The following is a 15,388-nucleotide window of genomic DNA, read 5'->3' on the forward strand; positions in this document are numbered from 1 at the left end:
GTCTCGTATACGCACATCCGGCGGAAGCTGCCCCGCCGGACAACAGGCGGAAACACGTCACTGCGGGACCGCTCCGAGCGACGCAGTGCGCGAGGCCGTTTTCGTTAAAACAGTTGGGAATCACCCCCGGCGCGCGGCCATTAAAGGTAAGGGCGGGAGTTAAAGGGGAGGGCGGGGAATCGGCCAAATGTTCCCATCCCGTGGGCGGGGATGTTCACACATTCAGATGTTCACAGGGTCACTCTCAGTCCGGGTCTGGGTTCCTGCAGAGATCCCAGTTCCTTCTCCCCGGTCTCACTGAACCGATTCCTCCACAGCCTGAAACAGATGGGAGAATAAAGATGAAATAAACAGATTACACAACAGTGTCAGTAACAGGGGACCGGGGTTCATGTTTCAACAACACTCACAGACAAATATCACCAGAAAACCCTCGGATCCGCTGATATTTTATCACATTGAACATTAACACAAACTCTCACCGGATCCACTTCAGACTCGGGTGGGGCAGTATAAGGCGGCGGAGAGCGGGGACAGATCGGTCTGTCAGCGAGTTTGCTCTCAGGTCTAGCTCCGTCAGTGATGGATTTGTACTGAGAGCGGAGACGAGATCCCCGGCAGCAGAATCTGTGAGACCGACATCCCCCAGCCTGGAGATGAGAGAGAGTGAGGTTGAAGGACACAGAGAGACAGGAGACGGTACAAATCCCCAGTGTTTATCAGTAACACAATTACTGATCACATTAATGTTCAGTGTCAGACACGCAGTGACTGTAAACACAATCTCCTACAGTCTGGTACTTACCCCAGTTTCTGTATTTTACACTCCGGGTTCGTCAGAGCCGCAGACACCAGTTTCACTCCTGAATCTCCCAGGTCATTCATCCCAAGTCTAAACACAAACAAACAGATTGATGAACAAAGTGGTTCAAACCGTGGGTCTGAGGGAATTTCTCTCACTCGGATATTTCAGGAAACATTAAACCCTTCAGTAAATCACTCATCGAGGTTCCCATCACTGTCAATGTCCCTCACTGCCCAGCTCCAGGGGATTCACCGAATGTCAGTAATTTCGTCTGTCGGCGTGACCCTGTAAACTCCACATATTCTGTCCCATTCCCCGATGGTTAGAAAAGTGTTCCTGATGTGAGAGGATCGGGAGGGGCATGGATGAAGGATGGGAGAAAGTCCCACAGTGAGGAAGATTTGTGAAAGTGTCCTTGGGAGACAGTGGAAGAGACCCCACCTGAGGAAAAGGGATAGAAAGACAGAATCTGCAATAGGAAGGGGTTGGGGAAGAGAAATCCCTCAGAAGGAAGGAGATCATGATGAGTGATCCCACAGGAGGAAGGGGAATGGGGATGAGAAGTCCCACAGCAGTATACCGATGGGAAAAGATAATCCCACAAGATGAGATGATCCGGAAATAGATTGTACAGGAGGGGTGTGTCTGAACTGAGGCCCACAATCGGGAGAGGAGATGCGCCCATGGGGTCTGGGTATCTGGTAATGAGCACAGTCACACAGGTGGACTGATGGTGATAGTCACACACGGGGAAGGGCAGGAGAGGACAATCTCACAATGGTATTTCTTTCCTTCTCACTGGGACAGTCTGCTGACGGTCTCTTGTCCCTCACCGGGAAGGGGGTGTGAAGCTCTGACCCACCTGCTGTAGTCAGTGTCGGTCTGGGTGTCAGTAACAGTGAGAAGGAACATTGTCAATGGACGTGTCACAGGCAGCGAGAAACACGGCCATTCCTGTGATTTACTACCATTAAACCAATGGCCGTTGTTCACTGATCTGATGAAGTCTCCAAAATTCCTTCACAAGGAACCACAGAACCCTCCCGTCCTTGGGGAATTACTGACCGATCCCCTGGGCATTTGTCACAATTCGTCACAATCTGATTTATTACAGTTTAACCCAAATCCCTTTACACTGAAACAACAGAATGGAACTGTTTCACAGTTCAGAGTGAGAGATAAATCAAGTTACCTCAACTCCTGGCACTTGTGCAGCCCTGGTCCCAGCCGCTGGATTCCTTCACACTGAATGTGGCAGTTCACCAGGTTGAGGTGTTTTATTGTATCACAGAGTCCGATGACATGAGACAGGATCGCGCAGTCAATCGGGGTCAGTGTGATGTAACTTAATGAAAGTGTTTCCTCAGATCCCAGTGCGGCCTGAGCCAGTCCACGATTCTGAGACTCAAACAGGTAGTGCAATGTGTTCAGGAGGCTCCTTTTACCAGCTTCACTCCCTGTGTTTCCACTCTGGCGTTTAACCTCCTCCTTCACCCAGTCAATCACCTGGCTGGTCGTTTGATGAGGAAATGGACCCAGAAACTCCTCCAGGCCCCGAGCTGTCATTGGGGAGGAGAGACCAGCAAGAAAACGGAGAAATACCTCAAATCGCCCATCTGTCGTGCTGCGCACTTCAGTGAGGAATTTCAGGATTTCCCCGGGATGTGGATTCAGGAATTGTGCGACTGCAGCTACAAACTCTTGGATGGTGAGGTGTGGGAATGTGTACACCACGCTCCGGGCAGAATCCTCTCTCTCCAAAAGCTCCATCAGGAACTGGGAAGGCTGCAGATTGTAGTTGATCAAATCTCCATCTGTAAACACAATCTTCCTCTGGGACACTCCTCTGAAGGCCATCTGACCAACCCGGAGTAACACATCACGGGGGTTCTCAATCTCACGGCCGTGGTTTTTCAGGATGTTGTAAATATAGTAGGAGTACAGTTGGGTGATGGTCTTGGGAACTCGCTGCGGGTCCCTATCTCTTTGTGTGAAGAAGGGGCCCAGTGCCAGAGCGAGGATCCAGCAGTAGGAGGGGTTGTAGCTCATGGTATACAGGATCTCGCTGTCCTTCACGTGGTTGAAAATAGCTGCTGCCACCGTTTGATCTTCAAAATACCTGATGAAATATTCCTTCCGTTCTTCACCAACAAATCCCAGGATTTCAGCCCAGATACTGATCTCAGCCTTTTCCAATAAATGTAACGCAGTGGGACGGGTGGTCACCAGCACTGAACACCCTGGGAGCAGCTTGCCCTGGATTAAACTGTACACAATGTCAGACACCTTGCACTTGAATTCAGGATCTGTGCATGTGGACTGAGGTTCTGTGCCTCTCCGACTGTCAGAAAAATCAATTTTGTCATTGAATTCATCCAAACCATCGAATATAAACAGCAATCCCTCTGGGTTCTTCCAGACCTCTCTCAGGAATTTCCCAATGTAGGAATACTGATCCAGAATCAGTTCCCTCAGGTTTATTCTGCAGTTAATGGAGTTTAAATCGCGGAATTTGAAACTGAAGACAAACTGGAACTGTTGGTATATTTTCCCCGTGGCCCAGTCATAAACAATCTTCTGTACCATTGTTGTTTTTCCGATCCCCGCGACTCCGGCCACTGCTGCCGAACTCCCAGATTTGGTTTTACTCCGGGAAAAGCTGCTCTGGAACAGCTGATCCGTCCGGAGTTTTTTCAGGTGTCCACGGAGATGCTTCTGTCTCCACTTCTCGTGGTCTCTGCCTCTTGCCAGCAGCTCATGTTCCACCAGTCTCCGATCTCGAACAGTAGAAATGACCGTGAGCTCAGCGTATCGATCAACCAGCTGGAAAACCTTCACCTTCTCCCTCATCAGGATCGTGTTCACTCTCAGTGTTTCAGTTTGTGCCCGCAGAGTCTCCTTGTGTTTCTGTTGAACATCTTCCATGGGAACAGACAGTGGACAAACTGTTAGATGCCTCAACTCAGAACTCAGTATTTAAGCACACAAGAGTTAGTGCAAAGCTATTGCATTAATGTATTCATCAGTGGATGTTCGTACAGTAAAGTAAATTCAATTAACAGACCGCGGACTGGACAAAGAGGCCTGGTCCAGATAAACACCAGATCATCACATTTCCACATTAACTGTGCTGTGAAGGTCAGTATTTCCCTGGTAGTTTACTGACCCCCGACTGTCCCGTACCGGACAATTTCCGAGTACTGTCACAGCTGTCATTTATTCCTGTGGAAGAAACTTTTCATCCCAGTGTTGATGTGGCGTATGGAGATAGAGAAGAGGGTGTGGACATTCTGTCAAAGGAAAAGGTCGGGGAATCACAGCTCCCCCTCCCCTCGTACCGTCACTGATTCAAAATACAAAGAAGTAACTTTGCGCATCAGCATGTGCACTGTGGGTGGGTGGTTGGGGTGTGAGGCATCTCAACGTGTCTTTGAACCCTATCAGGGGTGTCAGGGGTCTCACAGTGTGTCAGGAAACTGTCATGGCTGTGTGGAGTCTCACAGATTGTCAGGATGCTTACAGAGGTGCGTGGGGTCTCACATTGTGTCAGGATCCAGTCAGGATAGTGTGGCTTCTTACAATGTGTCGTGAACCTGCCACGGGTGTGTGGCGTCTCAAAATGTGTCAGGACCCTGTGAGGTGTGTGCGGGGTCTCTCAATGTAACAGGACCCAATCAGGTGTGTGGGGCCTCACAGTGTGTCAGGACCCCCTCAGGTGGTGTGTGTGGTCTCACAGTGTCAGTACCCTATCAGGTATGTTTGGGATCTCACAGTGTGTCAGGCCCTTGTCAGGTTTTGTGGCGTCTCACAGTGTATCACGACCCTGCCAGGGTTTTATGGGGTCTCACTGTGTGTCAGGACTCTGTCAGGTGTGTGAGGTCTAACAGTGTGCCAAACCCTGTCAGTGATGTGTAGTGTCTCAGTGTGTCAGGATCCTGTCAGCGGTGTGTAGGGTCTCACAGATGTCAGGGCCCTGTCAGGGGTGTGTGGCATCTCACAATCTGTCGGGGACCTGCCAAAGGTGTGTGGGATCTCAGAGTGTGACAGGAACTTGTGAAAGGTGTGTGCTCTCACAGTGTGTCTGGCCCCTGACAGGGTGTTTGCTTTCTCACAGTGTATCACGACCCTGCCAGGGTTTTATGGGATCTCAGTGTGTGTCAGGACCCTGTCAGGGGTGTGTTGGGTTTCAAAGCGTGTCAGGAGACTCTCATGGGTGTGTGGGGCCTCACAGTGTGTCAGGATAATGTCTGTGTGTGTGGGGTCTCACAGTGTGTCAGTTCCCTCTCAGGGGTGTGTGGGGTCTCACAGTGTGTCAGGACCCTGTCAGATGTGTATCGGATCTCACAGTGTTTCAGGACACTGTCAGGGTGGTGTGGGGTCTCACAGTGTGTCGGGACATTGCCAGTGGAGTGTAGCGTCTCACAGTGTGTCAGGAACCAGCCAAGATTATGTGGGGTCTCACAGGGTGTCAGGACCCTGCCAGGGTTGTGTGGGGTCTCACAATGTGTCAGCACATTAACAGGGTGGCCTGGGGTCTCACAGTGAGTCAGGAACCTGTCAGGCGTGTGTGGGGTCTCATGGTTTGTCAAGATCCTCTTAGGAGCGTGTGGTGTCTGTCAGTGTGTTAGGACCCTGTCAGGGTTGTGTGCGTTCTCACAGTGTGTCAGCACATTAACAGGGTGGCCTGGGGTCTCACAGTGAGTCAGGAACATGTCAGAGGAAGTTGGGTTCTGTTCCGAAGGGACGGTGTATACCTGAACTGGTGCGGTACTAACATTCTTGCAAGGAAGTTTGCTAGTGCTTCTTGGGCAGGTTTAAACTAAATTTGCAGGGGGCGGGGATCCAGAATGTGAGAGAGGATAGCGAAAGGAAGAATAAAGGACAGGTGGGGACTACACCGTTCCGGAATATTAAGTGTGTAGTAGAGAAAGGTGAGGCGGAACAAGTGATAAGGAGGAGACATGTACAGAGGGATGGTCTGATGGAACATGGAGTTAAATGTGCAGAAAGAATAAGTAAATTTAGGAAGGACAACAAAATTCTAGGGGCGTATAGCCCAATGGGAGTTCGGGGAGCTGGGTTAAGCACAATAGCAGCGATTCAAACAGAAAGAGGAGAAATGGGCTAAAAATTCTATATCTGAATTCACGAAGTGTCAGAAATAAGGCGGATGAGCTTGAAGCTCCGGTGCGAATGGGTAACTATGATGTTGTTGGGATAACAGAGTCATGGCTGCAGGGAGATCAGACCTGGGAAATGAATGTACAAGGGTATACGTGCTATCGTAGGGACAGAAATATGGGCAGAGTGGGTAGGGTGGCCCTGTTGGTGAGGAATGAGATTCAGTCCTTTGCAAGGGGGGACATAGGATCAGGAGAAGTAGATTCTGTGTGGATAGAACTGAGGAACAGTAAGGGCAAAATGACCCTAATGGGTGTTGTCTACAGGCCACCAAGCAGTAGCATGGATATTGGGTGCAAGTTGAATAGGGAGTTAACATTGGCATGTGGCAAAGGTAATGTCGCAGTAGTTATGGGGGATTTCAACATGCTGGTGAACTGGGAGTATCAGGTTGGTGCTGAACCCCAGGATAGGGAGTTTGTAGAGTGCCTACGGGATGCATTCTTGGAACAGCTTGTAGGAGAGCCGACCAGGGACAAGGCTGTTCTGGAATTAGTGTTATGTAATGAACAGGATTTGATAAGCGATCTTGAAGTAAAGGAGCCATTAGGAGGTGGTGATCATAATATGATAAGATTTTATCCGCAATTTGAGAAGGACAAGGGCAGCTCGGAGATGTCAGTGTTGCAGTTGAACAGGGGAAACTATGGAGCCATGAGGGAGGAGTTGGCCAAAGTTGACTGGACGGATATCCTAGCAGAAAAGACAGTGGAACAGCAATGGCAGGTATTCTTGGGAATAATGCACAAGGTGCAAAATCAGTTCATCCCCCGGAGAAGGAAGGATTCAAAGGGGGGAAAGGGGCCACAGTGGTTGCCAAAGTAAGTCAGAGATTGCATAGCATTAAAAAAAGGAAGTATGACAGAGCTAAGGTGAGTGGGGGGACAGATGATTGGGAAATTTTTTCCTGCAGAACTTAACTAAAAAGGCAATACGGGGAGAAAAAATGAGGTACGAACGCGAGCTAGCCAGGAATATAAAGGAAGATAGCAAAAGCTTTTTTAGGTAAGTGAAGAGCAAGAAGGTAGTTAAGAACAATGTTGGACCCTTGAAGAATGAATTGGGTGAAATTGTTATGGGAAGCAGAGAAATGGCAGAAGAATTTAATAAGTATTTTAGATCTGTCTTCACTAAGGAAGACACAAGCAATCTCCCAGATGTATGGATGGGCCAAGGACGTAGGGTAACAGAGGATATGAAACGTATTGACATTAGGAAGGAAACGGTGATGAGTAGACTGATGGGACTGAAGGCTGACAAATCCCCAAGTCCAGATGGTCTGCATCATAGGGTACTAATGGAGGTGGCCCTGGAAATTGCGTATGCATTGGTAATCATTTTCCTGTGTTCCTTAGATTCAGGATCAGTTCCTAAGGATTGGAGAACGGCTAATTTTATCCCACTTTTTAAGAAAGGAGGGAGGGAGAAAAAAGAGAACTATCGACCTGACAGCCTGACATCGGTGGTGGGAAAGATGCTAGAGTCCATTATTAAGGATGAAATACTGGCATATCTAGATAGTAGTGATAGGATTGGGCCGAGCCAGCATGGATTTCCCAAGGTTAAATCATGCTGGACTAATCTGTTGGACTTTATCGAGGATGTAACCAGGAAGTTAGACGGGGGAGATCCAGTGGATGTAGTGTACCTCGATTTTCAGAAGGCATTTGATAAGGTCCCACTTAGGAGATTGGTGGGTAAAATCAAAGCTCATGGCATTGGTGGGAAGACATTGACATTGCCAGGGGTGTGTGGGGCCTCACAGTGTGTCAGGACCCTGCCAGGGGTGTGTGCGGCCTCACAGTGTGTCGGGACCCTGCCATGGGCAATCGGGGCCGCACAGTGTGTCAGGACCCTGCCCTGGTGTGTGGGGTCTCACAGTGTGTCAGGAACCTGCCATGGGCGTGTGGGGCCTCACAGTGTGTCAGGACCCTGCCAGGGGTGTGTGGGGCCTCACAGTGTGTCAGGACCCTGCCAGGGGTGTGTGGGGTCTCACAGTGTGTCAGGACCCTGACAGGGATGTGTGCTGTCTCAAAATATGTCAACACCCTAACAGGGGGCTGCTACATCTCACAGTGTGGCAGGACCCTGTCAGAGTTGGGTGGGAACTCACAGTGTGTCAGGAACCTGCAGGGGTGCGTGGAGACTGAAAGTGTGTCAGGAACCTGCCAGGTGTGTGTGGGGTCTCAATGATTTTCAAGATCCTCGTAGGAGAGTGTGGTGTCTCTCAGTGTGTTAGGACCCTGTCAGGGGTGTGAGATATCTCACAGTCTGTCAGGACCCTACCAGGGGTATGTGGGGTCTCGCAGTGTGCCAGGACCCTGCCAGAGATGTGTGGTGTCTCAGAATATGTCAACACCCTAACAGAGGGCTGCTACATCTCACAGTGTGTCAGGACCCTGTCAAAGTTGAGTGGAATCTCACTGTGTGTCAGGAACCTGCAGGGGTGCGTGGAGACGGAAAGCGAGCCAGGAACCTGCCAGGGTTGTGTGGGACTCACAGTGCGTCAGGACCCTGTCAGATGTGTATCGGATCTCACAGTGTTTCAGGAACCTGCAGGGGTGCGTGGGGTTTGAAAGTGTGTCGGGACACTGCCAGTAGTGTTTAGCGTTTCACAGTGTGTCAGGAACCTGCCAGGGTTGTGTGGGGTCTCACAGTGTGTCAGGAACCTGTCAGGGGTGTGTGGAGTCTCAATGTTTGTCAAGATCCTCTTAGGAGCGTGTGGTGTCTCTCAGTGTATTAGGATCCTGTCAGGGTTGTGGCGTCTCACAGCCTGGCGGGAACATGCCAGGGGTCTGTGGGGACTCGCAGTGTGTCCGGAACCTGCCATAGTTGCGTGGGGTCTAACAGGGTGTCAGGACCCTCTCAGGGTTGTGTGGGGTCTCACAATGTATCAGCCCATTAAATGGGTGGCCTGGGGTCTCACAGTGTGTCAGGACCCTGCCAGGCGTGTGTGGGGCCTCACAGTGTGTCAGGACCCTGCCAGGTGTGTGTAGGGTCTCACAGTGTGTCAGGACACTGTCAGGTTGTGTGGCGTCTCACAGTGTATCATGACCCTGCCAGGGTTTTATGGGGTCTCAATGTGTGTCAGGACCCTGTCAGGTGTGTGAGGTCTCACAGTGTGTCAAACCCTGTCAGCGATGTGTGGTGACTCAGTGTGCTATGATCCTGTCAGCGGTGTGCCGGGTCTCACAGACGTCAGGACACTTTCAGGGGTGTGTTGGGTTTCAAAGCGTGTCAGCAGCCTATCATGGGTGTCACAGGTCTCACGGTGTGTCAGGATAATGACTGGGTGTGTGGGGTCTCACAGTGTGTCAGCATAATGACTGGGTGTGTGGGGTCTCACAGTGTGTCAGGTCCCTCTCTGGGGTCTGTGGGGTGTCACAGTGTTTCAGGACCCCGTCAGGGTGGTGTGGGGTCTCACAGTGTGTCAGGACCCTGTCAGGAGGAGCGTGTGGGGTCTCACGCTTTATCAGGACCCTGTCAGAGTTGGGTGGGATCTCACAGTCTTTCAGGACCCTGCAGGGGTCCGTGGGGCCTGAAAGTGTGTCGGGACACTGTCAGTAGTGTTTAGCGTTACACAGTGTGTCAGGAACCTGCCAGGGTAGGGTGGGGTCTCAAAGGGTGTCAGGACTCTGTCAGGGTTGTGTGGAGGCTCACAGAGTGTCAGCACATTACATGGGTGGCCTGGAGTCTCACAGTGTGTGTTAGGAACCTGTCAGGGGTGTGTGGGGTCTTACTGTTTGTCAAGATCCTCTTAGGAGCGTGTGGTGTCTCTCAGTGTATTAGCACCCTGTCAGGGGCTGTGGCGTCTCACAGCCTGTCGGGAACATGCCATAGGTCTGTGGGGACTCGCAGTGTGTCAGGAACCTGCCATAGTTGTGTGGCGTCTCACAGGGTGTCAGGACCCTCTCAGGGTTGTGTGGGGTCTCACAGTGTGTCAGCACATTGAATGGGTGGCCTGGGGTCTCACAGGGTGTAAGGACCCTGTCAGAGTTGGGTGGAATCTCACAGTGTGTCAGGACCCTGCAGGGGTGCGTGGAGACTGCAAGTGTGTCAGGAACCTGCCAGGGTTGTATGGGTCTCACAGCGCGTCAGGATCCAGTCAGGGTGTGTGGCCTCTCACAGTGTATCACGACCCTGCCAAGGTTTTATGGGGTCTCAGTGTGTGTTAGGAACCTGTCAGGTGTGTGTGGGGTCTCAATGATTTTCAAGATCCTCGTAGGAGAGTTTGGTGTCTCTCAGTGTGTTAGGACCCTGTCAGGGGTGTGAGAGGTCTCACAGTCTGTCAGGACCATGTCAGGGGAGTGTGGGGTCTCACAGTGTACCAGGAGCCTGTCAGGGGTGTGCGAGGTCTCACAGTCTGTCAGGACCCTGTCAGGGGTGTGAGAGGTCTCACAGTCTGTCAGGACCATGTCAGGGGAGTGTGGAGTCTCACAGTTTGTCAGGAGCCTGCCATAGTTGTGTGGCGTCTCACAGGGTGTCAGGACCCTCTCAGGGTTTTGTGGGGTCTCACAGTGTGTCAGCACATTGAATGGGTGGCCTGGGGTCCCACAGGGTGTAAGGACCCTGTCAGAGTTGGGTGGAATCTCACAGTGTGTCAGGACCCTGCAGGGGTGCGTGGAGACTGCAAGTGTGTCAGGAACCTGCCAGGGTTGTATGGGTCTCACAGCGCGTCAGGATCCAGTCAGGGTGTGTGGCCTCTCACAGTGTATCACGACCCTGCCAAGGTTTTATGGGGTCTCAGTGTGTGTTAGGAACCTGTCAGGTGTGTGTGGGGTCTCAATGATTTTCAAGATCCTCGTAGGAGAGTTTGGTGTCTCTCAGTGTGTTAGGACCCTGTCAGGGGTGTGAGAGGTCTCACAGTCTGTCAGGACCATGTCAGGGGAGTGTGGAGTCTCACAGTTTGTCAGGAGCCTGCCAGGAGTGTGTGGGGTCTCAATGTTTGTCAGCATCCTCTTAAGAGGGTGTGGTGTTCTTTCAGTGTGTTAGGACCCTGTCAACGGTGTGTGGCATCTCACAATCAGTCGGGATCCTGCCAGAGCTGTGTGTGGTGTCAGAGTGTTTAAGGAACTTGTGAAGCGTATGTGGCGTCTCAAAGTGTGTCAGGACCCTGTGCGGTGTGTGCGGGGCCTCTCAATGTAACAGGACCCAATCAGGTGTGTGGCGCCTCACAGTGTGTCAGGACCCCCTCAGGTGGTGTGTGTGGTCTCACATTGTCAGGACCCTATCAGGTATGTTTCGGATCTCACAGTGTGTCAGGCCCCTGTCAGGGTGTGTGGCGTCTCACAGTGTATCATGACCCTGCCAGGGTTTTATGGGGTCTCAGTGTGTGTCAGGACTCTGTCAGGTGTGTAAGGTCTCACGGTGTGTCAAACCCTGTCAGCGATGTGTGGTGTCTCAGTGTGTTATGATCCTGTCAGCGGTGTTCCCGGTCTCACTGACGTCAGGAGCCTATCATGGGTGTTTCAGGTCTCACAGTGTGTCAGGATAATGTCTGGGTGTTTGGGGTCTCACAGTGTGTCAGGTCCCTCTCAGGGGTGTGTGCTGTCTCACAGTGTGTCCGGACCCTGTCAGGTTGGTGTGGGGTCTCGCAGTGTGTCAGGACCCTGCATGGGTGCGTGGGGTTTGAAAGTGTGTCGGGACACTGCCAGTAGTGTTTAGCGTTTCACAGTGTGTCAGGAACCTGCCAGGGTTGTGTGGGGTCTCAAAGGGTGTCAGGACCCTATCAGGGTTGTGTGGGGTCTCACAGTGTGTCAGCACTTGAAATGGGTGGCCTGGAGTCTCACAGTGTGTCAGGAACATGTCAGGGATGTGTGGGGTCTCACTGTTTGTCAAGATCCCCTTAGGAGCGTGTGGTGTCTCTCAGAGTATTAGGACCCTGTCAGGGGTTGTGGCGTCTCACAGCCTGTCGGGTACATGCCAGGGATCTGTGGGGACTCGCAGTGTGTCAGGAATCTGCCATTGTTGTGTGGGATCTCACAAGGTGTCAGGAACCTACCAGGGCTGTGTGGGGTCTCACAGTGTTTCAGGACCCTCTCAGGGTTGTGTGGGGTCTCACAGTGTGACAGGACCCTGTCAGGGGTGTGTGGAGACTCACAGTGGGTCAGGACCCTGTCAGGGGTGTGTGGGGTCTCACAGTGTGTCAGGACCCTGCCAGGCGTGTGTGGGGCCTCACAGTGTGTCAGGACCCTGCCAGGTGTGTGTGGGGTCTCACAGTGTGTCAGGACACTGTCAGGTTGTGTGGCGTCTCACAGTGTATCATGACCCTGCCAGGGTTTTATGGGGTCTCAATGTGTGTCAGGACCCTGTCAGGTGTGTGAGGTCTCACAGTGTGTCAAACCCTGTCAGCGATGTGTGGTGACTCAGTGTGCTATGATCCTGTCAGCGGTGTGCCGGGTCTCACAGACGTCAGGACACTTTCAGGGGTGTGTTGGGTTTCAAAGCGTGTCAGCAGCCTATCATGGGTGTCACAGGTCTCACGGTGTGTCAGGATAATGACTGGGTGTGTGGGGTCTCACAGTGTGTCAGCATAATGACTGGGTGTGTGGGGTCTCATAGTGTGTCAGGTCCCTCTCTGGGGTCTGTGGGGTGTCACAGTGTTTCAGGACCCCGTCAGGGTGGTGTGGGGTCTCACAGTGTGTCAGGACCCTGTCAGGAGGAGCGTGTGGGGTCTCACGCTTTATCAGGACCCTGTCAGAGTTGGGTGGGATCTCACAGTCTTTCAGGACCCTGCAGGGGTCCGTGGGGCCTGAAAGTGTGTCGGGACACTGTCAGTAGTGTTTAGCGTTACACAGTGTGTCAGGAACCTGCCAGGGTAGGGTGGGGTCTCAAAGGGTGTCAGGACTCTGTCAGGGTTGTGTGGAGGCTCACAGAGTGTCAGCACATTACATGGGTGGCCTGGAGTCTCACAGTGTGTGTTAGGAACCTGTCAGGGGTGTGTGGGGTCTTACTGTTTGTCAAGATCCTCTTAGGAGCGTGTGGTGTCTCTCAGTGTATTAGCACCCTGTCAGGGGCTGTGGCGTCTCACAGCCTGTCGGGAACATGCCATAGGTCTGTGGGGACTCGCAGTGTGTCAGGAACCTGCCATAGTTGTGTGGCGTCTCACAGGGTGTCAGGACCCTCTCAGGGTTGTGTGGGGTCTCACAGTGTGTCAGCACATTGAATGGGTGGCCTGGGGTCTCACAGGGTGTAAGGACCCTGTCAGAGTTGGGTGGAATCTCACAGTGTGTCAGGACCCTGCAGGGGTGCGTGGAGACTGCAAGTGTGTCAGGAACCTGCCAGGGTTGTATGGGTCTCACAGCGCGTCAGGATCCAGTCAGGGTGTGTGGCCTCTCACAGTGTATCACGACCCTGCCAAGGTTTTATGGGGTCTCAGTGTGTGTTAGGAACCTGTCAGGTGTGTGTGGGGTCTCAATGATTTTCAAGATCCTCGTAGGAGAGTTTGGTGTCTCTCAGTGTGTTAGGACCCTGTCAGGGGTGTGAGAGGTCTCACAGTCTGTCAGGACCATGTCAGGGGAGTGTGGAGTCTCACAGTTTGTCAGGAGCCTGCCATAGTTGTGTGGCGTCTCACAGGGTGTCAGGACCCTCTCAGGGTTTTGTGGGGTGTCACAGTGTGTCAGCACATTGAATGGGTGGCCTGGGGTCTCACAGGGTGTCAGGACCCTGTCAGAGTTGGGTGGAATCTCACAGTGTGTCAGGACCCTGCAGGGGTGCGTGGAGACTGCAAGTGTGTCAGGAACCTGCCAGGGTTGTATGGGTCTCACAGCGCGTCAGGATCCAGTCAGGGTGTGTGGCCTCTCACAGTGTATCACGACCCTGCCAAGGTTTTATGGGGTCTCAGTGTGTGTTAGGAACCTGTCAGGTGTGTGTGGGGTCTCAATGATTTTCAAGATCCTCGTAGGAGAGTTTGGTGTCTCTCAGTGTGTTAGGACCCTGTCAGGGGTGTGAGAGGTCTCACAGTCTGTCAGGACCATGTCAGGGGAGTGTGGAGTCTCACAGTTTGTCAGGAGCCTGCCAGGAGTGTGTGGGGTCTCAATGTTTGTCAGCATCCTCTTAAGAGGGTGTGGTGTTCTTTCAGTGTGTTAGGACCCTGTCAACGGTGTGTGGCATCTCACAATCAGTCGGGATCCTGCCAGAGCTGTGTGTGGTGTCAGAGTGTTTAAGGAACTTGTGAAGCGTATGTGGCGTCTCAAAGTGTGTCAGGACCCTGTGCGGTGTGTGCGGGGCCTCTCAATGTAACAGGACCCAATCAGGTGTGTGGCGCCTCACAGTGTGTCAGGACCCCCTCAGGTGGTGTGTGTGGTCTCACATTGTCAGGACCCTATCAGGTATGTTTCGGATCTCACAGTGTGTCAGGCCCCTGTCAGGGTGTGTGGCGTCTCACAGTGTATCATGACCCTGCCAGGGTTTTATGGGGTCTCAGTGTGTGTCAGGACTCTGTCAGGTGTGTAAGGTCTCACGGTGTGTCAAACCCTGTCAGCGATGTGTGGTGTCTCAGTGTGTTATGATCCTGTCAGCGGTGTTCCCGGTCTCACTGACGTCAGGAGCCTATCATGGGTGTTTCAGGTCTCACAGTGTGTCAGGATAATGTCTGGGTGTTTGGGGTCTCACAGTGTGTCAGGTCCCTCTCAGGGGTATGGGCTGTCTCACAGTGTGTCCGGACCCTGTCAGGTTGGTGTGGGGTCTCGCAGTGTGTCAGGACCCTGCAGGGGTGCGTGGGGTTTGAAAGTGTGTCGGGACACTGCCAGTAGTGTTTAGCGTTTCACAGTGTGTCAGGAACCTGCCAGGGTTGTGTGGGGTCTCAAAGGGTGTCAGGACCCTATCAGGGTTGTGTGGGGTCTCACAGTGTGTCAGCACTTGAAATGGGTGGCCTGGAGTCTCACAGTGTGTCAGGAACATGTCAGGGGTGTGTGGGGTCTCACTGTTTGTCAAGATCCCCTTAGGAGCGTGTGGTGTCTCTCAGAGTATTAGGACCCTGTCAGGGGTTGTGGCGTCTCACAGCCTGTCGGGTACATGCCAGGGATCTGTGGGGACTCGCAGTGTGTCAGGAATCTGCCATTGTTGTGTGGGATCTCACAAGGTGTCAGGAACCTACCAGGGTTGTGTGGGGTCTCACAGTGTTTCAGGACCCTCTCAGGGTTGTGTGGGGTCTCACAGTGTGTCAGTACATTAAATGGGTAGCCTGGTGTCTCACAGTGTGTCAGGATCCTGTCTGGGGGGTGTGGTGTCTCTCAGTGTGTAAGGGCCCTGTCAGGGGTGTGTGGCATTTCACAGTCGGTCGGGAACATGCGAGGGGTGTGTGTGGTCTCACAGTGTGTCAGAACCTGTCAGGAGTGTGTGGGGTCTCACAGTGTGTCAGGACCCTGTCAGGGGTGTGTGGGGTCACACAGTGTGTCAGGG

The 15,388-nt window shown here is 52.5% G+C and overlaps 1 protein-coding gene across 1 annotated transcript; it reads right to left on the reverse strand.

Annotated features, from left to right (window-relative positions):
• Positions 1-210: 210 nt before the first annotated feature.
• Positions 211-5,582, reverse strand: LOC140721533 (NLR family CARD domain-containing protein 3-like). The gene is made up of 5 exons (XM_073036346.1): positions 5,560-5,582; positions 1,998-3,287; positions 806-892; positions 483-650; positions 211-318 (listed from the first exon to the last, which is right to left on the reverse strand). The coding sequence occupies exons 1-5, from the start codon at positions 5,580-5,582 to the stop codon at positions 231-233; spliced, it is 1,656 nt and encodes a 551-aa protein (XP_072892447.1). The 3' UTR covers positions 211-230.
• Between the last annotated feature and the right edge of the window lie 9,806 nt (positions 5,583-15,388).

The sequence above is a fragment of the Hemitrygon akajei genome, unplaced genomic scaffold, assembly GCF_048418815.1.
Source record: "Hemitrygon akajei unplaced genomic scaffold, sHemAka1.3 Scf000057, whole genome shotgun sequence".
NCBI lineage: Eukaryota > Metazoa > Chordata > Chondrichthyes > Myliobatiformes > Dasyatidae > Hemitrygon > Hemitrygon akajei.

What these genes read in the sequence shown, in the direction of transcription:
- LOC140721533 (XM_073036346.1), bottom strand. Translation starts at nt 5,582, where the DNA reads ATGTTAGTACCGCACCAGTTCAG. An exon ending in TGTAAAATACAGAAACTGGG is followed by an intron (nt 651 to 805) that starts GTAAGTACCAGA and finishes TCTCATCTCCAG; the next exon opens with GCTGGGGGATGTCGGTCTCA. An exon ending in CCGAGTCTGAAGTGGATCCG is followed by an intron (nt 319 to 482) that starts GTGAGAGTTTGT and finishes CATCTGTTTCAG; the next exon opens with GCTGTGGAGGAATCGGTTCA.